General features: G+C 44.0%; 2 protein-coding genes across 2 annotated transcripts in view; both read left to right on the top strand.

The window, feature by feature from the left end:
* The window catches only part of UROC1 (urocanate hydratase 1), a 37101-nt gene extending 26415 nt beyond the window's left edge, over window positions 1–10686 (top strand). Inside the window, exons 16-20 of the mRNA XM_054640186.2 lie at window positions 752–850; window positions 1271–1370; window positions 4558–4639; window positions 9735–9834; window positions 10444–10686. Of these exons, the coding sequence (XP_054496161.2) occupies window positions 752–850; window positions 1271–1370; window positions 4558–4639; window positions 9735–9834; window positions 10444–10584 (522 nt within the window). The 3' untranslated portion in view covers window positions 10585–10686. The remainder of the gene's footprint in view (window positions 1–751; window positions 851–1270; window positions 1371–4557; window positions 4640–9734; window positions 9835–10443) is intronic.
* A 3152-nt stretch (window positions 10687–13838) lies between these two features.
* Window positions 13839–25404, top strand: ZXDC (ZXD family zinc finger C). Its single transcript, XM_054640158.2, has 10 exons — window positions 13839–14905; window positions 15386–15538; window positions 16429–16507; window positions 16633–16763; window positions 17340–17510; window positions 18070–18755; window positions 19465–19549; window positions 21332–21504; window positions 22291–22392; window positions 23221–25404. Exons 1-10 carry the CDS (start codon window positions 13864–13866, stop codon window positions 23305–23307), a joined length of 2709 nt encoding a protein of 902 aa, XP_054496133.2. The 5' UTR covers window positions 13839–13863; the 3' UTR covers window positions 23308–25404.
* The last annotated feature ends 227 nt before the right edge of the window (window positions 25405–25631 follow it).

Here is a 25631-nt window from a genome sequence, read left to right as displayed (position 1 = left end):
GCAGCTCTTCCCCTTCACTTCCTCATCTGGAAAAGTTAAAATAATTCAGCAATATCTACTCTTGTATCTGGAGTGAAACATATCTGTGATTCACCCTCCACCCCAGTTGTGACCACCTTTCTTTCACAGTGCTATTCAAAATATTCCTCTTGGCATGGCTGTGGACCAAGCTCCTCACAGGTGCAGCTCCCAATCCCTTTCCCAAACAGGAGACAAGGCTGAGGAGCTGCCATCCTTCTGCCCTGTTGGGAGCAGGACACCAGTGGGTCATCCTTTGATTTCCTCTTTGGGCAGGCTCTCCCTGTGAAGCCAACAAGTGATGCTGTAGAGCTCATCTGTGCTCTCCTGATCTGGAAGCACAGCAGAGCTGTGCAGGACAGATGTTCTTTGCCACATTTCATTTCTCTTCCAGCCCACCATCTCCAGTTCCAAACCTCTGCTTCTCAGCTGTTGGTAAGGGATTTGTTGATAGGGGGATTATAGCTCAGCAATCAGGTTGAGTTAAAGAGTGGAATTTACTGGGCAGTGACAGCTGAATACAGAAACACATCTCATGGATTGTGTGAGTGAAGATAAAACTAAGTTCAATGAGGGATTTTAATTTTTTTCTGGAAGCTGGATGTTGGTGAAAAAATAATCTGCACTTTCTTCTATGGAAGGGAAGGGGTCACTCCTGTGACTCCATTCATCTGGGACCTGAAGATAAGCCAGTGGCAGAGAACCTTATCCCTCTGTCATTCTTCTTTTGCAGGTCGTTGGCTCTCAAGCCAGAATCTTGTATTCTGATCAGAAGGGTCGTGTGTCCATAGCTGTGGCTATTAATAGAGCCATTTCTGAAGGGAAGATTAAGGTTTGTCTCTTTTGTGTTGATATGCTCTGCTAATTGTGTTGAATATCTGAGGTCAGGGAGGCAGGTGGGAAAGGAGAAAGCTTCAAGCACTGAGGGCAGCAGAAGTGCCTGGCATTTACATGGGGCCAGTCTGTGTTAGAGCTCAGTCCTCCCTGCCTGCCCCCACTATTGTGCTCTGTCACAGGAGAGAGGTGGGTTTAGAAACTGAAATTTTGTTTCATGATGAGACTGTTTAATTTTCTGTTCGGGCACCTACAAGCACAACGTATCATTCTGTGATTTGCAGAGAGCACAAAGCAGGGACTGTAAATCCTTAGCAGGGCCCCAAATATTAAGACAGAAATGAATTGCGCAGATAATGGTCCTCAGTGGCAGTGACAATCTGAAGGATTCCACTGACTTCTCCTTGGCTTTTTCCAGGCTCCAGTGGTCCTCAGCAGAGACCACCACGATGTGAGTGGGACTGACAGCCCTTTCAGGGAAACATCCAACATTTATGATGGATCAGCCTTTTGTGCAGGTCAGTGCAACAGCTGAGGCTTGTCTGCCTGGGCCAGCAAGGAAATGGCTTTAAAACAGAAATAGCTTTTTTTTTTATGCAACATTTTTAAAATGTTTTTGTTTAAAAAACACCTTTTAATCCCAATTAATCAGATTTCCTGAGAAGCTTTGTGGGATTTAACAATACAGACACAAATGTGGAGCTGGTTATATAGGAGAGGTCCTGAACACTGCTGGAAATTCCATGAAAATGCACCAGATGTATCTGAATGCAAATGGAGAGCAGTCTCAGAGGATTGTGTCCTCTGTTTGATTTTAATTTGGAATCTCACTATTTCAAACAGGTGATTTGATTACAGCCTGGTTTCCTTGGAATCCACAAGCTCAAAATCAGGTCTATAATAATATTTTGCTGAAAGCAGAGAGCTTCACAGCTGTTTTCACTCCATTGCCTGAGGACTCAAGAAAACTGTCTGGAGTTTCTGAAAGGAACTTTTCTGGTCATGAGGAAATATTGATAGTAAAGGCCTAAGAATAAAAGCCAGGCCTTGCTGCTTACTTAAAGTGGACTGTGGGCAAATGTAGATTTGCTCTACAAAAGGAGCTTTTAAATCTGCACAAATGACCTGAGCTAACTAGACTCTGCTTTTCAGTTAGTGAAGCCATCTTTTAGAGAAATAAACCCAAGAAATACCAGGTTGGAGGCTTAAAAAAAATGGATAAAGCACTAAGCACTTTTTAATCCTAAATCTTCCTCAATTTTCCATCTGTAAAGTGGAAATTAGGTTAATAGCTCTAGCCCCGTGGTGTTTCTCTGTGTCATGAGCTGACAATCACAAAGAGGTGTGAGATTGGAGGATCTGCTGCTGTAGAAGGAGAAATTATGATAGAGGAAGCTGAGCATATTGAATTACTTCCATTATGGGAATTCATAATAGAACCAAATTATGGCTCAATTTCAAGGAGAAAAGTTCCCTGTTAACTGGATTTCCTGGTGAAATGAGGCTTTTAACTGTGTCCATCAGTGCCACTTCAACACTTCTTGAGCATGTTGGCTAGTTCTAATAGAGCAAATAGATGCCTTGAATAATGTTTGTTTCTGACACACTGAGAGAAAATGGTGCAGCTGCACAAAGAACAGAAATTCAAAGTAATGTCTCCATCTTAGCAACATAAGTAATCATCAGGCAATGCCCTCAGAAGAGGGCAATAGAAACAAGGCTTGCTAAACCCCATTGCTTATCATGCTTTGTGGTTTTCTTTGCATTTTGTGATTTATGTGATCCATTTGCCTTCTTCAAGGGCTTATCTAAAGCCTGTTGGCCACTGATATCACTGGTCTTTAGAACCCAGCCTAAATCTGTTTTACCAGATGAGCCTCAGGAGGCAATAAAAGAACATCATAGTTTTCCTCTCTCCCATCTATCCTGTTCTAACACAACTTCTGAGCTGGTTCAGGTTAAACCGGCTCCTCTTTAACACACAGAACATTTCCAGAATGTTTGTTTGTCTCATTTTGTTTTAAAGTACCTCAGCCTGATGGGTCATTGCTGCTCAGCAAACTGTATTTCAGCACAGACATTTGCAGCCAGTGACCTTTATCAAAGCCAAGGAGCAGCAAGTTATTGCATTGTTAGTTCACCCCTTGTCCAAGCTCCACTCTTATCAGGCCAGTGGCTGAGGAGAAAATCTGTACATTATAGAAGATGGTGACTCAAATCTCTCCCATTCAATCTCGACAGCACTGTAATTATGATAATTGCATTCTTAAAGTGACATAATGTCAGATAAAAGATGCCATAATGAGGCTTTTGAAAGGGTTTAACATAGATTAGCACTCAAGTAAACTCATTTTTCCATCAGGCACATAACTGTGGGTTTGCAGATGTGGCTGGTGGGGATATATTTTTTTTTCTTCTTTTTCCTGTTAAAAATATGGCAAACTATGTATTGAATCTTTCCTGAATTAAATCTGGATGTTTTCAGTAAATTTTACTCTTATCCTCTGTGTGCACCTCTTTCCACCTCCTCTCTGGATATATGCTGTAGCTGTGAGTATACAAAACTCTAGTGAACAATTTAGTGGAAACCATGCATTAATCAAACTATATTTGTTTGCTAAATTATATTTCTTTGGGTTTTTTTTTTTCTAGACAAACCTACTGGGGTTTCAGCAGCTCCTGTTCAGGGTAAAATTCCCACATGTTCAGAGAATTGGGGTGGATATAATTTTCATCCCAACTTTGTCCCCAAAATGCAACTCCTTAGCCGTAGGCTGCCTTTCTGCACAGGGCTGAAGTAACTCTGCACTCCAATCAGAAAATATCTCAGACTTGTGAGAACTGCAAGGTGTGTAGTGTTCCAGGTGTCCTGCCCATATTGAATCCACACACCTGGATGTGTCCAGCCTGTTCTTACATGACAAGGTACCCAAAGGAGTGCATTCTATTTCTCTCCAGCCTGAAGCATCTCAGAGCTGAAGAGTGGCAGCTCCTTGAGCTGCCTGTGTGGGAGCACAAATGCAGGAATCACCAGCACCCTCATAACCCACAGTGTAAAACTGGCATTTGTTTCCTCCAGTCAGGGCAGAGTGGGAGACAAATCTCTCTTGCCTGTTCCTCCCAGGACTGAGATTTTCAGTGTGTGTTGCATTCGCATTTTCTGAAAAAATCCCTTTGCCCAGGATTTTTCTCCTGGGAAGCTGAGAAGCCTCAGAGAAAAAGGAAAACAATTATCTCATTTGCTTCTCCTGTGTTTTGCTCCTTTGGAATGTGGTTGGAGATTTACCCACAGGAGATTGTTTCATTGGATTCTGGTGTGAGTTGTTTTGACTCAATGGCCAACCAGTGCCAAGCTGTGTCAGGACTCTGGAGAGTCATGGGTTTTCATTATTATCATTTTAGCATTCTGTAAGTATCCTTTCTGTATTCTTTAGCATAGTTTAGTTTAGTATTCTTTAATATAATATAGTATCATAAAATGATAAATTAGCCTTCTGAGAACACAGAGTCAGATTCATCATTCCCTCCTGCCATGAGGGTCCCTGCAAATACAATAAGTGTCTATCTGTGAGAGAAGCTGTGAGTAAAACCTGCCTCCAACCCTGCCTTCCCACAGCCCCAGTGGAGGTGTAGGTGGGAGGAGGGAGAGCACAGGACAAAAATGAGCGTGGCCCATGGGCAGTAACACCTGTGCTCTCCTCGCAGACATGGCAGTGCAGAACTTCGTGGGAGACGCGTTCAGAGGAGCCACCTGGGTCGCGCTGCACAACGGGGGCGGCGTTGGCTGGTGAGAGCTTGTTTGTGTTCCTAAAGCTGGGCTCTGGATCCTGCTCCTACTGCTCTGTGTGTGTGTATGGGGAGGAGAGACAGAACTGCTGAGAAGATGTGTAGTGCCAGAGGAGAAATCATGGTGGGAAGGATGGTTTGGCATCAAGGACTGAAAGGACAAATTATACAGCTAAGTATGGTGTTGTTGTAGGACTCTCTTTCTAATTAATGCTCATATGTCCAGGAAAAGTATTTTGAACACTGGCCACAGCACAGTTTGAAGAACTTAATTTGATGAACAAGGACAGTCTGCTGTGGGCTTTTTGAACAGATCCTGCTTCCAGCATTGTCTTCATGCAGGCACAGCCAGAGTGTCAGTGGATGGATTGTGTTCAGGTCTCCTCTCAAGCTGTATTTAAACCTGTGACCTTAGGACCCCAATAGAAGTGCTCCTGTGCTGCAGTGCATGAGGGGTTATTGAGACAAACCAGCTCAGGTGCCAGCAGACCCCCCAGATTTTCTCTCCCTGCTCGTGCTCAGTAGCATTAAAGACCACAGCCAAGTAAACACCTCCTTCACTTGACATGCAGAGCTAAGGCAATTGCTGAGATGGAAAAGCAGAATGAAAGAAATATTCTATATGGAGATGGAAACTAATCTCCTCCATCTGCCACTGAAAGGCTACCTGGGTTGGCAGAGCTGCAGCAAGTGGGAAAGCCTGGCCACACTGCAGTCTTTAGTTCTGGTTTGTACTTTGCAGCATATTCCAGCCAAGCCTCTCCCATTTTACAGTCATGTCTTCATTTGGTGGTGTCAGCAGTCAAAAGAGGCACAACCCTCTGTTAAAAACTGTGGTGAACTCTCATACTTTCCTGTTTCAAACAGTGCTGGGATATGCCAAAAACAGCAATCCAAAGAACTTGTAGCAGATGTTGTCCTCAGAGATATTTTATAATAATTAATTGTTATTCATCTGGATGAGCTGAATCTAGAAAATATCCCTTTAGGTCAGCTGAAGAACTCCCTTGCTGTACTCTTAATTCCTTTGGTTTCTGTGACATAAATAGTGCATAGAAGGGTGCAAGACAGCAAAACTGAACAGTAGGAAATGAAAACTTTCAGAGGACTTAAGCACATGGAGTGAAGATTTGCCTTTGCTGATTTCAGTGATAAGGAGTCACAGCCATGATTTCATTCACAATTTCCATAATTCTGAATGGAAAACACATACCAGAATGTCTCCCTGCTCTGGTCATCTCAGTCTGAGGCTCCAAAGGCAGTAGCAGACAAGTTCTGTCTTAATTTCCTCAGCTGAGTTTAACCTTTTAAAATATCTGCTTATGAAATACAAGCAAAGAAAATCACTTTTCCCAATGTGTTGTGCCAAGTATTTGGGATATTTTAATGATCATTATAATTAGTATAATTGCTGAAAATAATTGCTTATGCCACAAATGTTCTGTGCATTGAGGATGCTTAATTCAAAGGATACAAATGATCCTATTCCTTTCTGGTCTCTCTAAGGCAAATCCTTCTAGGACACTTTTGGCCCTCTCTGCCATTCAAAGACAGCTTGGCTGAATGGTGAGACTGCCCTTAGCTCCAGAAAACTGGCCCTGACCACACTGCAATTTCAGTTTACTGTTTCACTTACTGTTTTAGTTGTTTTGTAACTGGAGTTACATCATTAAAAGAAACTTTGTCCCAAGGCAGAGCAGATTTATGCTGTGATTTATGTAATGCATCAGAAAATTAGAATGTGGCTGTTCAATGAAATCAAAATATCTCTGGAAAGAACAGGGTTTGGTTCTCCTTTTTGTTGTTTCCTTTGGCTGCTTGGGGGCTTGTGACTGCAGAACAGTATCTGCTTGCCTTGTTCTTGGAGCAGCATGGCCCTGTGTGATTAAATTACTGTGCCTCAGAGGAGAATGCAGGGCCTGAAAATCAGGTGTGTGTCTGCAGAGCCACCATGCTGAGGCTCAGCTGTGGTGACCATGTGGTGTCACTGAATGTCCTGGCCTGGAGAGCCCCAAAGCCAGGCCAGGCAGGTGGCACCACCTGGCAGGTGAAAGGGCTGCACCCTTTGCCTTCTGAGGAGACACAGCAGTAATATAAAGGTGGCAAAAGAAGAAAAACTAACCCCAGCCATAAAAAATTGCTTTCTTCACCTGGAAAAGGTAGATGCTTTTAAGTTTTTGACCTTGTTTTGCTTTTTCTCTGGAGCACTAAAAATCCATCTGATTTTGCCATAAAGAAATCTCCACGTCTTTGATAAACACTTTTTGTCATCAGCTGGTTTGGAAATGTGAAAGTGAAAGTTTATATATATTTATAAAGAAAAATACATGTGATTAGAGTGAAATCCAGTTGTCATTGGCAAAGTTCTGCCCTGGGAATTCAGACATGGGTAATTGCACTGAGTTTAGCTGCCAGTCCTTCCTGCAAAGGCTGGGCTTGCCTGGAACTGCTGGCAGATCTGCTGTGTCTTCCCTCTGAGACTGCACAAGTGCCTTTTACATGCTTTATTTTCTGTTACGGCCTTGTGGGACAAACAAGAAAGGCAGGATTAATATTTATTTAGCTGGAATCTGCATCACATGTACTCTGGGAGAGACTTAAGATTAACATAGTCTTGACTATAATTACAGCAAATGATTGTTATTCACTTTTTGCTGCCTGTTTGTTTGCAGCAGAATGTTTATTAGCACAGGGCTTGGATAACCTGTAGTAACAAAAAGGCAGAAGCAATTTAAGAATCCATCTGCACTGTCGACAGTGTGACATCTTGATTGTGAGAGAGGCCTTGTTTTCTTTGATCATCTTAGGAGGAGACATCTGGAAATTATAGGAGGTAGCTTAGGTCAAAATGCCACATGTTTCTTTAATTACCTGAAAATGTGGCCCAATGCTAATGAAGGCAGAGAGAAGTTTTTCTAGAAAATCCATCATAACAAACATTGGCATTTAATGTAGGAGTGGTTTTAGGCAGTAGAACAGATCCTGGTGAGTGATTCTGATTTGCACTGGAGTAACTCCATGGAAATTGATGGGAAGGATTTAAATGTACCTTTTTAAAGGTAAATTTAAAAATTTAAGTATTTAAAGTGCAAGTAGATCAGATGCTCCTTGTTCATGCTTAAGCTTCACATGATGATCTTTGGGATTCTGTGGACAGAGGGAATTTTTGCCACTGAAGGAACATCATCTTCCTATATGGAAAATCTTTATAAAACACTGGTCCAGAGGTTTGTGTGGCTTTGGACTCTGACAGCAAAGAGCAGTGCTCTGTTCTTTGGCCTCTGTACACAGGAGCAGCAGAGTATGGTGGGCTAACTGGCCCTGCCACAATTACATTTGTTGTCATCCAGTCTGGTCTCCTCTTTTGGAGAGGACAGTAACAACATGAGCTATTAAAAAAGTAGAATTTGCAAGAAATACAGATGTTTGGATGTTTGTATTCATACCCAGATGAAACTAAGAGCAGAACTAGTGCAAGATTTCACACAGTAAAAACATCCTGGGAATTAAATTTTGGGCTGAAAAGAGTTGACAGCCTCAATCCAAAAGAATAATTTTATTTTGAAGAGTCAGATCTTACAATATTCAAACATCTCAGTTGAAAATATGACTTTGTTTCAAACTTTCCAGTTTAAAAAAAAAAACCTAATTCATTCAGTGATGTTCTGCTGTGGGAACTGTCACTTTCAAGACAACTCTGCCTTTCACAGAAAATGCATTGTAATAGTGACATATCTGATAATGGAAAAGTGGAGGGAATTCAGAGAATGAATTTGATGTGATGATGGTGAGATCTGGAGCCCTGAGTTCCTTGTTGAGCCCTGTGATTGGGTCCTACTTAACACACAGGTACTGTATGTGAGTAGTGGTAGAAATGCAATTAACATCACATGAGTAACAACATTCCATTGAAACTGAGAAAATGTGAGCTCTAGTTTCAGGAAGTAGATCTCAGGTTTGTGAGGCTCTAGTTTAGCCTCAATTCCCTGTTTCCTCAGAAGCTCAAGTTACTGCTAGAAAATGCACATTAAGAAACAATACCTTCCTGGAATGGAAGACTCTCAACTCTTATCTGATTAATGGGCATGTCAGATGTTGTTCTATGTAAATTTTGTAAACTTATATTAACTATAAAACTCAGAGGACAGCATCCTGCCTCCAGGGATTTCCATTAGTGTCTCACACTGTGTACTGCTGCATGAAATGCCCTGTCCCTCAGGTATGGCTGATGCTGAGCTCCAATGCCAGAACTCTCACAGATTTACAGCAAGGTTAATCTCCCAGCTGCATCCACCACTATTCACCATATGCCATGGAGTGGGAGCTGAGCAGGCCAGATTCTGAAGTCAGACAAGATGCTTTGCTCTACGTGTTTTCCCTGTCCCTTATAACCAGACTGTTATTTCTCCCAAGAATAATCTGTTCGTTTTAACATATTTCTGTTCTTCTCCTGCCAATAAGTCTGCTTCCTGAAAAGTTGGCACTGAATGTCTTTAAACATCTCTGTATCTCATACAAAATGAATGATGGTTTTGGAAATGATTGAGGCAGATGTGCATTAAGTGGTGGTTAACAGTTTTTTAATAAAATGCTTATGCTCTGTCATTTGTCCCAAGAGAATATAAATAGATCCATCTGCCTGCTGCTGTAAGCACACTGTCACCCTCACGATTCTGGCTAGATGTAGTGCAGCAAACATGAGGAGCTGAACCTTTAAAAACACCCTGAGACAGGTAAAGCCCTGGCCCATGAGATCTGTTAACTTTTCTCCACCTGTTTTTAGAGCCAGTACACAGTGCAGGACTCAGGAGATACAGAGCAAGCTGAATTTTTGGTATCCCTGCTTGGAGCAGATCCAGACTCCCAGCTGGGCATTACAAGAAAGGTGGACTAAGTTTGCTGCAGGTCAGGAAATTAGGCCTTTGCCTGCTAAACACTCTTTTTCTTTTATCACAAGTATAAAACATCACTGATAGTCTCTTATTCAGAGTAATTTCTGTATTCTCATCCCTCTTCTTGCAGTACAACTGAAAAAATCCTGTAAATTTTGTGGTATTGGTTTGAATTATTTTTGTTTGAATCTCTTACACTTTTAGGGGTGAAGTGATAAATGGGGGATTTGGCCTGGTTTTGGATGGGTCCAAAGAAGCTGAAGAACGAGCTAAGATGATGCTCAGCTGGGATGTTTCCAATGGAGTAAGCAAAACTCATATATATGTATACTTTTAATTATTTTTTTTTTAATTTAGGGAATCTTGCTTGTACACAGATGAAAACACAGAGTTTTGCTGATGGAAAAGGGGTTTATGATTTCTCTAGCTGCCGGTAGAATTTCATCCTTACATGCTGGCAGAGAATTTGGCTCTTTGATTTCATCATTGAAAATGCATTGAAGTGACATTTTCCTTTAAAAATATTTATCCAACTACAAAAGGGATAAATGACTAAGGGACTGCTTAAATGATACTGTTATCTAAAGCTAGTTCTAGTTTTACAGAGCTGGGATGGAGTGCACAATTATTTTTGGTGAGGGAATTTTGTACGTTTACAAGGTACCTGGCTCTGCCAGTGTTTATCTGTCCAATGTTATGCATGGAAAAGTACCACATCCACCCAAATAATACTCATAAAAATGAAGTAATACAAAAATTACTTGCAAAATCAGAAGGGAAACTAAAACCTGGCAGAGGGTTGAAAGATTTATTGTCACGAGCTGGGTGCCAGTTTTTGCCCAAGCATGGTGCAAGGTGTGTGTGGCAGGAGCAATGTCTGATTTTTGCCCCCCTCCTTTCTGCTGTCTGACAGGTCGCCAGGCGCTGCTGGTCGGGCAATGCCTTTGCTTATGAAACCATCTGCCAAGCCATGCAGGAAAATGGCACCCTGAGGGTGACTCTCCCTCACCAGGTGCTGGATGAGAACATCCTGGAGCAAGCTGTGAAGCATTAGTGGTGCTCCAAGTGCAGTGTTGCTCCTGCAGATATATTTGATGTTGCTTCCTTGATGTCCTGTTTTGCTCTCTGGCCAAATGATAAAAGCCTTGCAAATGTCTGTTCCATGTGAGTTCTTTTTTTCCTCTCTAACTTATTAATGGGACAAATCTGTTTGTGACAGGTCCACCAAGAATAGTCTTTTCACCGACAGATTTGGAACAATGTTTGCAATAAACGTTCATGATGGGAATTTTTTCCCTAAAAATTGAATGGGAAAAAATTCCTCAACAACAAAACAGTCACTTATTCCTGATAATATATAAATTAATGTGCGTACAAAAGTAATTCTTAGCTGTCCTGTCTCATGCTAAGCATGTTCCTTGCACAGCACATGGGCTTCATTCTGACACACAACAGTGGCACCAGTCCCTTCCCCTGTGGACTTGCTCTGGAATGTCCCTCAACCTCCTGGCACTGTGTCCATCACCACCTCTTGGAATGGCAAGGGGTGTTACACACACAAACCTGCCTGTGCTGCTGCAGAGGGGCTGTGATGGGCTGCAGACTCAGGACTGTGAAACTCCAGCCCTGCTGGAGCCCATGCACCCACAGGTGAGCACTCTGCACTCCTGCACTGCCTCTGCTGCTGAGACAGGGAAGAGTTTATTTTGAATCACGAGTTCTTCACTCTGTTCACGTACTGTGTCTCTCTCCAGATGAACAGTGAGAGTCTGGCATCTGCTTGAAGCTCAGCCTTCTGTGAGGTGCAATCTGCAGTTGGTAGGAATTGCTTTACATTATGGAAAAAACCTGCCCCCATTGCCAGTCCATATGATTGAGATGGGAGCAGTTGTCAGGCAGATTTGACAGCCTTTGCTTTGACATATGTTATGCATTACCTTATTAATAATCACAGTGGACTAGGTCCAAAGTTTGGGTATTGGTATTGTATGAAATCATTCTAATCTTCATAGCCCCAAAACACTGCTGGTTCTTGCTTTGTCAAGAGGAACAACCAGAAAATACACTGGCTTTTCTTGCACCAGGAACTGTAGAGCTGTTCCATAGACTCATCTTAGTTCTGAGTTGAAACAGCCCCATAGATGAGATGTTGAAGAAATATTTATCACAAAGTCTTCACCTTTGTACTATTCAGTACTGAGGTACCTGCCAGCATGTTCACCTTTACATTCCAGGCACAAAAGGAAACTTATTTTTGTCCTAGTAGCCTTATTGCCCAGAGGACATAACCTTACCAGTATAGCCATGATTAATGTCTCCCTGGGAGTTTATAACTGGGCTGCCTGTAGGGACACACAGAACCCATTTGGATGAGTGCTATAAACACCCACAAGCTGAAATTCAGATTATGAAATCTATTAATGAGGCAGCATGAGTTAAGGCAAAATGGGCTACAGGGAGGCAGAGGACTGGTGAGCAGTTGGTCTTATGTATGACTATTAATTGGAGTTTATTTCAGTGATGTGGTGTGTAGTTAAATGTGTATGTTTAAATCTACTTCGGTCTTTTAACTGCAAATCTCAAGCACTTAACAAATGTGAACTGGCTGAGGTTTACAGTACCTTTGGGAGGGCACAGGGAAACACTAACCTGTTGCTGTCAGGGATGAAACAGAAACCATAAACAACCCCAGTGCAAAGTTCCCTTTCTGAGCCCTGCTGAGCCTTGATTTATCTGTCTTCTACTTGTGTGCAGAGAAGCTGAGACTGTGAATAGGCTGTTGTTGTGTGGGGGTGCTGATGTCATTTTTAGGTAGCTGACCTCACTGCTGGACAAAGCCAGTACAGGGAGAGGAGTTGCAAATCCATCCATCTGTAGGCATTGCATTGGATCTGATCTGGGCAGGGGCTGCACAATCAGTGAATTTCTGCAGTGCACTGAAGCCTCAAGCTTGCCAGGCTGAACCATCCTTCCTATGAATCTCAGCACCTTAACTTTCCTAAAATCCAGACCCTTATCCTGACAATCTGCATGGTTGCAGATGGAGGCAAGAGCTTGCTGACAGGTTTTACATCCTGCAGCCAGGGATGCACCTTTGTGTGAAGCAATAAACTCGGGTGCAGACCCATCTTTTTCTGGGAACATGAAGGAAGGGACTGCAAAGACCTCCATAGGAAGATTGGGATGGCTGGGGCTGCCAAGGACAGGGAAGACCTAAGCTCAGTGGAGCTCTGGGTGTACCCACAGCTCCAGCTTCCCTGGAGCTGAATGTGCCTGGCCCCAGTTCACAGCCTGGCTGCAGGAGGTTTGATGCTCAGAAAGGAGGAATTATCTGAGCAGGAGAAGGATCACAGCACCATCTGCTGGGACGGCTCGCCAGTTCCACAGCAGCAGGGAGCTGGTAAACAGCAAATACAGGATTTTACATTTTCTTTAAGTGTTGGAGAGCCATAAGGTAACTGAACATTCTCCCAGAGAAAGCTTTCTCCAAGAAAAAAAAATTAAAAATATATAAGCACTTGCTGAATTTGTAGGATTTTTTTTCTTTTTTTTTTTTGGTGCTGTTCTATCTTGGGTGATACTGTGCCATGGTCATGCTTGAACAGTGACTTTGCATTGCCCAGGCTTGGCCTGTAGCACTGTTTCCATATTTGCACTCATGGTGTGCAGGGTCTCAGAGTGTGGCTGCACCCTTAGCAGATCCTACCCCTTGTGAGGCCACATCCAGGATGCTGTGTCCCGTTCTGGGCTCCTCAGTATGAGAAAGACACGGAGCTGGTGGAGAGGGCTCGGTGAAGGGCCACAAACGTGATTTGGGGTCTGAATATCTCTAATGAGGAGAGAATGGGGGAGAGGGGCTTATTAATTCTAGAGAGAGGGGATCTCATGATCCATACATGTATCTCAAAGTTAGCTACGGGATGGTGCCAGAGTCTTTTCAGTGGTGCCCAGCAACACGATGAGGAGCAATGGCCATGAACTAGAACACGAGATGCTTCACCTCCACGAGGAAGAACTTCTATACATTGGGGGTCCCTTAATTCTGGGACTCTCCCTGGCCATTAGCAGGGACACGGGCACACTCCCCAGTCCCTGCGGTGACTCCAGCCGTGCCAGTTGGATGTCGCAGAGCCTCTCCCGATGTGCCACCCCCGGGCCGGCCCTGCCCCGGGGCAGCCCCACTCCGTCCCGTCCGCCGCTCCGCTCTCCGGGTTTCCCCGGCGCCGCCCGCGCCGCGCCCGCTCCGCGGTTCCGCGCTCCGCGTTTCCGCTGCGGCCCGCGCCGGCCCCGCCCCGCGGCTCCGGTTTCAGGCGCTGCTACAGGGACCCCCAAGATGGAAACGCAGGGGCTGCCGGCCGCGGAGGCGGCCCGGGCCCGGCCCGCCGCGCAACATGGCGGCCCCGCCGCGCCGCCGCCGCCCGGCTGGGACCCGCCGCCCGCCGCCGCCTCCTCCGCCGGCAGCACCCCCGCGCCGGGCCTCTACGTGAGCTTCCCGGTGCTGCTGCTGGAGGAGAAGCCGGAGACCGGCGCCAGCCCGGCGCCCAGCGCGCCGCCGGCGGGGCCCGCGCCCGACAGCGACGGGCTCTTGCTCGTCTTCAACGTGGTGCGCGGCGCGGCCGAGCCCGGCGCGGGCGGCGGCGAAGCGGGGCGAGCCCAGCCCGGCCCGCCGCCCGCCGAGCCGCCGGAGGAGGCCCCCGACTCGGCCCCGCCGCCGCAGCCGCCGCCGCCTCCTCCCCCGCCGCCGGCACCGCTGCCCCCCGCGGGCGGCGATGGCGGCGATGGCGGCGGGTCGGAGGACGGCGCCTTCTCGGGGACCATCACCATCAACAACCAGAGCCTGCTGGTGCGCATCGAGAACGGCGTCCTGACGCTGGGGCCCGGCGCCGAGCAGCCCGCGGGCGCCGCGCCCCCCGCCGCCGCCAGCCCCGCCGAGCCGCCGGGCGGGCCGCGGCCGCGCTCGCCGCCGGCCTTCGCCTGCCCGGAGCCGCGCTGCGGAGAGGCCTTTCCCCGCAAGCAGCAGCTGCGGCTGCACCGGCTCTCGGCGCACGGCGGCGGCGAGGACGGGCGGGGCGGAGCGGCGCGGCCCTTCGGCTGCCCCGTGCCGGGCTGCGCCTGGTCCTTCGCCACGGCCTACAAGCTGCGGCGGCACCTGCACTCGCACGACAAACTGCGGCCGTTCGCCTGCGCGGCGCCCGGCTGCACCAAGCGCTTCACCACCGTGTACAACCTGCGGGCGCACAGCCGCGCCCACGAGCAGGAGGCGGCGCACAAGTGCGAGGCGTGCGGGCAGCGCTTCCCCAGCGCCGCCCGCCTCGCCGCCCACCGCCGCCGCAGCCACCTGGAGCCCGAGCGGCCCTTCCGCTGCGACTTCCCCGGTAAGCCGCCTCCGGGGCTGGGCTCCCTCCCCTCCCCTTCCACAAACTGGGATCATCCCTGCCCTGAGGCCCTGCGGCGCTCGGCTCACTTCTTCTGCTTCCCCTTCGTGGTACCCCAGAATGTCAAGGAAGGTTCTCCTCCAAACCACCTCAGTTACCAAAGGAAAAGTTTGGGAGCTGGAGGGTGCTGTGCCTTTCCTCCTGTGACTTTGTGCTGGTGCAGTGAAACACCGCAAGACACGGCGCCAGCGTTCAGTGCGCCTTAAACCAGGCTGTTTGCCCACCTTGGCAAAACAGTTGTAATTCCTGGGAATAATGTGTAGGATTTCACTGTTAGGGTTTTTTTTTTCCATTTCCCTCGATGCAATATGCTGAAAAACGATCCTGAAAGTACCTCGCTAAAAGCTGGGAGGGAGAAAAGAGAGCAGTTTTGTGACTGAGTTTTGCCAAGCAGATGTGCTATTTCCCTTTTCTCCCCAGGCTGTGAGCGAACGTTTATCACAGTGAGTGCATTATTCTCCCACAATCGAGCCCACTTCAGAGAGCAAGAGCAGTTCTCCTGCTCATTCCCTGGCTGTAACAAGCAGTATGACAAGGCCTGCCGACTGAAAATCCACATGAGGAGTCACACAGGTATTCACAGGGGTGATTTGTACATGGGGAAGTACATGGAGCATAGTATGTGGAAAGTGGACTGCAGTGTGCTGGAAAAACTGAAAGGAAGGGTGACATTAGTTATTTGGAGTCAGAGAAAGCATTTGATTCTTGGCCTTCTGGGGGTAGGAGCCCACTGAATCGAGTTGTCATATGCAAAGTAGTAAAGCACATATGCAAAGCTGTGGCTTTTGTCATTGTGTGTTCTGTCCAGAAAAAGCTATCCCAGCTCTATTTCCAAGTTCATAGATGTCCAAAACATAGCATAAATTTTACTCTTGATATGAACAAACAGCTGAAAAACTCTCAGAGCATGTGGAATGTATGTACTAAGGTTTGGAACAGCAAGAAGATAAATTTCAGCATGCAAGCATGCCTGACTTGCAAGGACCACTGCAAAACTGAAATACAGCCTTGTCATGTTACTGGTGTGCCCTCTCTTTTCCTGGTTTCATGGTTTTACAGTTCTGAGGTTTTTTCAAGTGTCACTTGAAGTTCATAGGTGTGATGGAAACCAAATCACATACTTCACAGTCTTGTAATCAAGACACAGTGGCAGATCATGAAAACAGGAAAAAACAGTTCAGTTGTGTTTCTGTTTTGAGTGATGCTGTTACTGACTATTGAAGCACCTTCAGGATGTGAGGTGAACTGATAAATACTTGTGCTCTCTGAAGCAACGGCATGGAGTTAAAGAAAGCCCAGATTGTAGGAGGGGGAAGGGACATGATAGTACTCTGCAGTGTATTGCAGGAGGGGCTGGTTGAGTTGTCTTGTCTTAAATTAATTCAACTTAAGCAGGTTTTAATATTTTCTAGTAGCAGTATGTGTTTGGTCTTAGGTTATTAATGTAACATCTTCTATTCAAGGTGAAAGACCTTTTATCTGTGACTTTGAAGGCTGTGGCTGGTCTTTTACCAGTATGTCCAAGCTTCTGAGGCATAAAAGGTAAAGGAAACTTTTTCTGTTTATGCTGTCCTAAGCTACCGGTTGTTAGCTTGTCTTTGTTTCTCTTCCAGTAGCTAAGCAGTAATGGATTTAATCATGCCAATGAGAATTTCCTTCCCTTGTAGGAAACATGAAGATGACAGGAGATTCATGTGCCCAGTAGAAGGCTGTGGGAAGTCCTTCACAAGAGCAGAACACTTGAAAGGCCACAGTATAACTCACCTTGGTACAAAGCCATTTGAGTGTCCAGTAGAAGGTATTGCTCCACTCTCTTATGTGTTTCCTGGTAACTGGTGTGTATTTTTGTCTAAAGGTTATGTGTGCATGGTACAGGACTGGAACAATTAAGAGTGTCTTCTAGCAGGGTTTGAAGAGGTAAAATTAAACAGACATCGTGAACAAGTGATCATTCCCAGAGTTAGGAATGACAGAGCAAACTCTGTTTCATACTGTAGCTTGACCACCCTCACCACTTCAGTGGGACTCCACAAGCAAAGATTTTTGGGTGTGATCTGGATTATTCAGCTCTACTTGATTTTTTTCTCCCTTTTATGGTGTTTCCAGCAGTTGTCATGAAAAATTTCAGATGCCATGGTGTGAAAAGGTTGTGCTTTACATTGAATTTCTGAAGAGTTTCATGTTGTCAGAAACAGGTTGTTAAACTGTCCTACCCTTTGACAGGCTTACTTTCTTGTGGTTCCTCTGAGTGTATGCACAGCTGCTGCAAAATAGCAAGTAGAGGATATTTTAATTTGTTAAGACATTAAATATGAATATTAAATTGAAACTTCATTAAATTTGAAACTTCAAAGCCTTACATATCTTCTTGCAGGCTGTTGTGCAAAATTTTCAGCACGAAGTAGTTTGTATATTCACTCCAAAAAACATCTGCAGGATGTGGACTCGTTAAAGTCGCGGTGCCCCGTTTCCAGCTGTAATAAACTGTTCACTTCCAAACACAGCATGAAAACCCACATGGTCAAGCAGCATAACTTCAGCCCAGGTAAAGAGTTTGTCTCTGGCTATCACAGTGCAGTGGAAAAATTAAGTGCTTTATTAAGGAAAATGTGTAATTTACTGATGTTGAAATCTGAGTTCCATTGATATGAATGACAGAATCTTTTCTGAGACTGAAATCGGTTTCACGCTCCTCTAAAATTCAGTGGGATCTCTGAGTATCAGAAAGTGATACTTGAGGATGACCTCTGAAATTGTGAGAAATTGTAGCATTTTTCAGTGAAGCAGAGCTTGTCCTTTTCAATGCCATCTGTAAAATATGAATAAGGACTAAAAATATTTCTCTTTTCACCCCTTTCACTCCTCTACAATTAATACTTAGCCTGCACTGCATTAGTGTTATTTTTTGGCAAGTGCTTTTATAAGCACACTTCTCAGTAAAAGAATGAACTTATTTTGGTAGGCTGCCTTTCCCTAAATCTGCTTTCAGGGAAGGTGGGAAGTATTTTAGTAGGCTAAGAATATAGAATTTTATAGAATTTTAAGCTTCCTTTTCTTCCTGCTGTCTGTAGAAGCTCTCTTATAACCAAACCCTTCTCTCTCAGATCTCCTAACTCAGCTGGAAGCAACCTGCTCCCTCACCCCCAGCAGTGAGCTCACTAGTCCAGGGCAGAGTGATCTCAGCAACATGGACCTCGTCTCCCTGTTTTCCAACGTGTCCAGTAACAATTCTGGAATTGCAGCGGACATGGCGCTGGTGAACTCTGGAATCGTCACCATCGATGTGGCCTCGGTGGGCTCCACGCTGGGGGGGAGCCTGCCTGTCAGTAACAGCTCCCTAAGCCAGGCAGTTGATCCCTTGATCCTGGTGGCCAGCAGTGACATGCCCCAGAGCCTGGACAGTTCTCTCCTGCTGGGAACCAATGCAACGGTTCTACAGCAAAGCACTTTAAATTTGGATGATGTACAGACTGTCAATGCCGAAGCCTTGGGTTCGCTGGCATCTCTGTCAGTGAGGAACCCCAGTCAGGATGTGCACGGGCTGACATGCAGCAATAATTTAACAATGGACACAGCCACTTTGACTCCTTCCAGCAGCCTCGGCAGCACCAACGTGCCTGAGTTACTGACACCAGTTAAAGCTGAACAGAATTTGCTCCCCAGCTCGGATGTGGTTGGTCAGCAGGAGGGCAGCAAAGTCGTGACACAGTTTGTGTTCTCCAACCCCCCAGGGAGTTACAGTGCACAGAAGGAAATGGATCTTGGTGCAGTGACTGGCAGCTCGTTTTTGGTATGGAGCAACTGTATTCACTTCACCCCCAGATGAGACAGCCTGTCTTTGGGGGTATCCCTGGCTGCTCACACCTTATTGGGAGACCTTTCAGATTTTGCAGATCGTGCATTTTGTCTCTCTTCTGATGAAAGATGTAGAATGATGTGTTGAGTAGTGTGTTTTCACAGGTAGATTCAGTGTGGTGACAAGTTCTAAGAAATACTGAAATTCTGGTGGGGACAGTTCAGAAAGAACCTTTCAAAATAAGCAGCTGCCCATCTGAAATGGAATTTGCAAGACCACCCAAGAATAAATGTTACACGTGTTACTTGTTCATTTCATTCCAGGGAAAGATTTGGGCTGTAACAGGAACTGCAGCATTTTCATTCCAGTCTGCATTCCTCTTTTAAGTACTTTTCCCTTTCTGTTTTCACTGTGTTATTGCAGACTTTTTGTTTGTGTTATGAAGTACATGTTTACACTCTTAAAATCTGAACACTTACAAATGTGGAGCTAACAATTTCTTGTGTGGAACTCCAGATATTGAGTAGATACAGGGAATTTATTGAAATTCTAATCAGAAGATCAGGGGAAACTAGAATTCAGTGTTTGCAGCATAGAAAATAAGTGCATCTGAGAACTCATTAGTGTGTGTTTTCATTTTCTTGTTTTGCTCTTAATTCCAAAAACCTTGCATCTCTGGGCTTTTTTTTTTTCCTTTAACTAGGAGAGCAGTGGGTCTGCGAGAACAGACTACAGAGCCATTCAGCTGGCCAAGAAAAAGAAACAAAAAGGGAATGGCAGCAGTACAGGTGAGAAGCCATTAGTTCTGTTACATTTACTGAATAAAAATATTTAGTAATTTTGGTAGTGCAGTGGGAGCAGGTTTCTGAGTAACATTCTTAAATGTCCTGTCCGTGTTTATTGATAGTTAAAATAATTATGCATGTGGTGTACCATTTGTTACTCAGGATAATCACATTCTGTGGAATATCAGATCCACAGGAAGTTTACAAAGAAAGCTGTGCCCTATGTTTCATGATTATTAACAAGACACTAGCTGTCCATCTCTTCATCTGCTTCTTAGTAAAACTAAAAATTATGTTACTGTGCTTTCTGTTGTTTGTGCTTCTGGTCTTATTTAGGGGGTTCTTTTACTCAGTATAGGCAATGGAAATTTCACCTAGATTTTGCTTTTGTGTTTCACTTAGTAACAGTGAAGGAATTTATTTTTTGATTATCTAGATATACTCAAACCTCTCTCTTGTACTTCAGCCTTGTAGAGCGTTCTTGTGCAGGGTGAGTTTAGGTCATGATTCCAGATGTGTCCTCTTAGTTTCACTCAGAGCCATTTGATGTGAATAATAACCATTCATTTGTCAGATCAGATGTGGTCCATGGTTCCCTGGACTTGCATGAGCTCAGGTGTTTGAGTTGTGTCTCCCTTTGGAGCTGGGGTAGAATATTATAGATTTATGATATGTCAAAATCATATACCTAGAGTGAGTTTAGTGCTGCCTTGCTGTGTCTTAGACCTCCCTCCTCTGAAAATCAAGGCAAAAGTTTTTGAGGCAAGACTAGTTCTGATTTGAGTACTGTTTTGTTTGTGTGTTTGTCAAATGCACATGTGCATACATTCTGTCTGGTTCAGCAAATCATCTCATGGAAGGAGAATTGCTTTATGAAACTAGTTCTAAGGGGCCTTATATTATTAAACACATGCAGGTATCATCAAACATGTCTTTTGGATATTAGTTTAAAAAATATGATTGCACTTTGCATGACTCCTAAGATGACCTCAGAAAATTGCTGTTTCTGTTCCTGTTCAAGACTCCCAATAGTCCATTTTTCACCAGCTGTTGCCTCAATGGAATGCTGTGCTTCTCAAAGAGGTCTAGAGAGTCTTGTATTTCTGATTGGTTTAACTAGATTGAGTGAATGCTGTAGAGGGAAGTTCAGGGTTTAAATATAGGTTATCCAAGCCCTTCATTTATTACAGATTTTTTTTTTAAATCCAAACAAAAACCTGAACTGACAGGACTGTATTCTTATATTTGTTTTGATTAGGATTTTGGTTTTCAGCTTGTGATATAGCAGCTGGTTCATCCTGCTTTAAACTGAAAAGAAGCTTAAGGTTGTGATAGTTGTACTTGTGTAGCCTGTTCTACCTAGTAGTCCTTGAAATCTTCCTGTAAATAATGATCTTCACTATACTTTTTTTACAGTTTAGAAAAATCATGTGCATGACTTCTCAGGAAGTGAGTTGCAGAATGAAAAATAGAAAATGCAATCCTACCTCCTAATTCCTTTCTATAACACCACGAATATGCTGATATTTCTGTGCTACCCCAGGGGAAGGCCCTAAGCTTAGCAGTTTGTGATTTTTCAATGGTGTTCAGGTGTAAAGGTGCTCAGTCAGCAGCTGGAGTTCACCAGCTGAGTGCTCTCTGCCTTTTAGCAGTTGTCACATGTCCTTGATTTTATTGCACTGCTGTGGGCATTTGCTGCGTGCTCTAAACAGCTGCAAAAAGTTGAAAAATACTAGTAGAAAACTTTAGCAAATTCATCTAAATATTGAAATTGCTTTTTTTTAGGGGCATCTGGTTCTGGTCAGAGGAAAAGCAAGGGTGGTAAAGTAAGCCCAACCAACTTTTCTTCCTCTACTCCTGGCAGTCGACTGGGTGGTAACATAGTTCTGCCAAATGGAGGGCTGACAATAAGGGACCCTGCCACTGGAGCCCAGTATGTGCAAATTCAGCTTCTTCAGGTAAGGGCTGAGGAGAAGAAAACGTGCTCAGCTTCTCTGTTATCCAGAGTTGCATTTATGGAAGAATTTGAGTGTTTGTGAACTCAGGTCCTACTGCCCCTGGATGGAGTCTTGAGCTCTGCAGTATTCTTACATTATTCCACCTCTTATTTAAAAAGTAAATAAGATGGACATGAAAATGATCCTGCAAAAAGAAGTTTCAGCCTAAACTGTTATTTCTCTTATCTGTTGAAATAAAGCTTAAAATTTAAAAAAACCCAAAACAACCTAATAATTGGTGGGGGCTGATTAGTGGTGCATGGCAGGTAATAGGTTTTTGCCAGGTGCAGCTGTGTAGTATTCAGAGAAAGGGTCCTTTCTCTGTTCCTTCTCCTTCATTGCTAACAGCTCTGTTGTGGAGAGACCTATGGGCTGAGTTCTCCGTTGATCTGTTTTTTGATGGGTGTACACATTTGTAACTTTCATGTTGAATATCAGGTTCATGAAAACATGTGAAACTTGTTGCATGTTTCTGTGTTGTTAGATGTGTTGAAAGAAGAACCCTTCCTTCCTCTTCAGATCTTGCCAGTGTTCCAAGTTGATGAGGACAGGATAATAGGTTGTACACTGAGCTAGGTTCAGATTTAAATTGTAGTTAGCTTTCCACATCTTTGTGGAGCTGGGCCTTACTGGTAGAGTGCAGTGACTTTAACAGATATTTTAAGATTGTGAGACTGAGTGAAATTTGCCATATTGTGCTGAGCTACCTGGGGGTTGTGTAACTTGGTCATGTTTCTGCATTCTCAGGATGATTCCCCAGGAGAGGGAGATCTTCCCTTTCAGCTGAGCTCTCAGTCTTCCTCGTCACATTCTCAGCTTACAGTGGATTTACCTGTTTACATACTTCAGGTACAGCATGTCAAGCCACTGGGTTTTATTGCCTTGCTTGAATGTAAAGACAGTTTACTGTGAGCACTCTCATGTTCTGCCTGATGAAAATATCTTGTTTCCCACTGGGAGCTGAATTCCATTCACAAGGCAGAGAGCTGCACTGCACAGTGTATCTTGTGTCTGTTATCAACCTTTGGCACATCAGAAGTAGTTGGTTTTTTTTCCCTTTGTTACTGAGTAATAAATAACTAAATGTTACTTTTTTTTCTGAAATGCCCCACCCTTGTTTTCCTGATCCCATCCTGCAGATACTAGGTGGCTCAAGAAAGAGGATCAGATTTGGAATGTTGCAGGCTACAGAAAGGTGGGGTGGGAACTGGGAAATAGAATCATGAACCTAGATTTTGGAGTGGTGCCCTTATGGGAGTGTCAGTTAAGTTTAGAAGTCTGCTTAGGGACCTCATTTTTTATAAACTCTGCAATGTACCTATTCCTGCCAAGTGGGTTTCTCCTGGATAGAAAATAAATCGTTTTTGTTGAGAAGGGTCACTTTCCTCAAAACCTATAAGTATGAGAGAAGTGGGATTGAGTGGGACATGGTAGAGAGTTAAAGGAGGAAAAAATTATTTTAAATCTATTTCCATTAGTAATGCTCATCTGAAGTGTTCCATAGAAAAACTGTGGCAACACTGTTTGGGTGGATCCCAGAAGTGAAGAGCTTTGGGTTTCCTCTGAGCCATTCCAAGCATTTCTCTGGTGTTGAGTAAATGTCAAGATATTCTTGCTGATAAGCACTGAAACCATCTAGAGGTGAAAGTAGTTCATGCTGTCTGTTTGCTTTAACAGGAACCACACAATTCCACCGAAGATGATGCAGGTTCTGATAACTCTCAGTTCACTGGAAGCACAATAAATTTACAGGATCTGGAATGACGATTATTAGGAGCAGTTACTTGAAAACAAATGGGGCAATCATGACAGAGTGAGATTACTGTGCGGGTCCTTTTCCAAGGAAAATATGAAAAGTAGGAGAACTGAAGTATGGTTGCACTCTTTGTGATTTGCTTAAGACAGTTGCAGCTGAAAGATTTTCTTTAAAAATGTAAATCCCACTTGATGTGCCTGTGTAAGATACCCTGTCTGCCTGGTGGTTGGGAGGCTGAGGCAGACTGCTGTACAGTGTTGTTTCAGGGAGAAGTACTTTATTACACTTCAAACTGAGGTAATATTTACTGTTTTCACAGGAAAGCAAGTATTCTACAGCTAACAAATGCAAATTTATAATCCTGCCTGCGACAGTTAAAACTTTCCTTCCATTGGTCTCCTCCTGAAGCCAGTGGCATCAAGGAATTAAGAGCTAAATTTTGCAAGTGTTTTCCACACACAAAGAAAAGAATTGTTTCGGCCTCTATGTTTGGCAGAATACCAGAATAAAGTGTCACATGTAACAGAATTAACGTTCTATGCCATGAAAATGAGATGCTCTAAAATCTTTGTTTTAGAAAGCTAGATTCTAAATGTTAACTTAGCTGTGAATCAGTTTGTAGCTCATGTTGAGTTTCTCCCTTTCCTTGCTCCTGCATCCCAAATACTTTGCTGAATTCTTCCAGCAAAACTTGAAAAAGAAAACTGCAATAGAACTGTACTCACTGTAAGTGATTTGCTAAGAGTCCAACAGCATCTGAGAGAGGTTTGTTTTATCTTTGTGTTCCCTTTTTTGGGAGGAATGTTGACCGTCATGTAAATTTAAGCACCTTGATTTTTATCTCATCTATAAACCGCTGCCAAGTTACCTGTGAACTGGTCACTACCTTTTTATTTAGGGTTGTTTGGTGTTTTTGTTTTGTTAATTGAACACTGTTAACACGTGTTCTTTATTGCTATCCCAGAGTGTCAGATGCACCTGGAGCTGGTTTACAAAATATGCAGTTGTCAGAGTATTTTATGAGGGGGAAAGAGTTGTTACCCAGGAAGATTTGCCCCTGAAAAACTGCAGTTTCTCTTGGGGGTGGGGGGAAGAGGTTGTATGTACTCTACTTACCTGGATTGCAGACACCTAAATAAGTATAGGGTTGTATAGGGGAAAAAAACCACCTTTGGTTACATTTTAAGGTAGTAATTTAATTGTTTCCTATGGTGATGTTCTGAATGCCTGTAAAAGTATGTATAGGAGTTTGATAAAAGACTGTTTGTACTTTTTTTTTATTCTCAGTGAGGTGTGTGTATGCACGTATGTGTATTTTCTTTTTTTTTTTTACAAAATAAGATATGTCACAGAGGAGAACGTTGTGATCTTTTTAATCTTGCACATATTTATTTATTTTACAGTTATACTGATGTTAAATTCACATGAGGTCGTTCAGAAATGCTTTTACTTCCTGTGCCTTTTGAACTATGTATGTGTCCATATAAATGCTTTTTTGATTGCAGACTTGGGGAGGAAAAAAAGCATACAGGTTACAGTGAACTTCAGCTCCTGATTTGTAGGCAGTATTATATCTCTGGTTGAACCAGCTTTATTTTTCTATCTTTAGCCTAACTGAGCGTTGAGGTCTCTCTGTTCCTCTCACTCTGAGTTTACAGCTTACATCCAGGGAAAGTCTGAACCCTCTCAGGCTGGGTTTTCAAACCAGTTGGTAGCTGAGATCTCCTGGTGGCTGTGGCTGCAGCACAGAGTCCCCTCCTGAGAGGTGGAAGGATTGAGGAGGAATTGTGCTGAGGGGTCACTGTGCTCTCCCTGGAAGCTGAGACACCTCGAGCTCCCAATGCCTGCATTATTCTGTTCTCAAGGACCATACCAGTTTGTAATCCATTAAAATGGCCAAGGAACACTCCATCTTTTTATGGGACTTGCAACCAAATCTTTCTACTTCTGAAAATGTACCTCACTCAGCTTTGTAAGTGAATGTAAAGTGCTAACCTCTTGAGGGCAGAAACTTGGATCACTTGGCTAGGGCTCCATTGCTGGCAATGGATACCTGAAGAACTGCTGGTGCAAAAGGGTTAATAAAGCTTTTTTTTTTATGGTCACTTTGTCACTGGGTATTGTTCTTTGCATGGATGCATCTGACACAGAGCTAATTACTGGCAGCTTGATTTCTGCAGAGAGCTTGTGGTTTTCCTTCAGTTGTGTATTCTTCACCATAGTGGGGTAGAGTCTATAAAGGCTTTGGATTGGAGCATAGTCCTCTGTTTTTATAGTCCTTCAGAAGACCTGTGATGTTCATAAATGTCTGTGAGGTGCCTGCCTTGGCTGT

The sequence above is a fragment of the Agelaius phoeniceus genome, chromosome 11 (genome assembly GCF_051311805.1).
Source record: "Agelaius phoeniceus isolate bAgePho1 chromosome 11, bAgePho1.hap1, whole genome shotgun sequence".
In the NCBI taxonomy this organism is placed as follows: domain Eukaryota; kingdom Metazoa; phylum Chordata; class Aves; order Passeriformes; family Icteridae; genus Agelaius; species Agelaius phoeniceus.
Note: the sequence above shows the minus strand (reverse complement) of the source record. Positions and strands in the feature narration are given on the sequence as shown.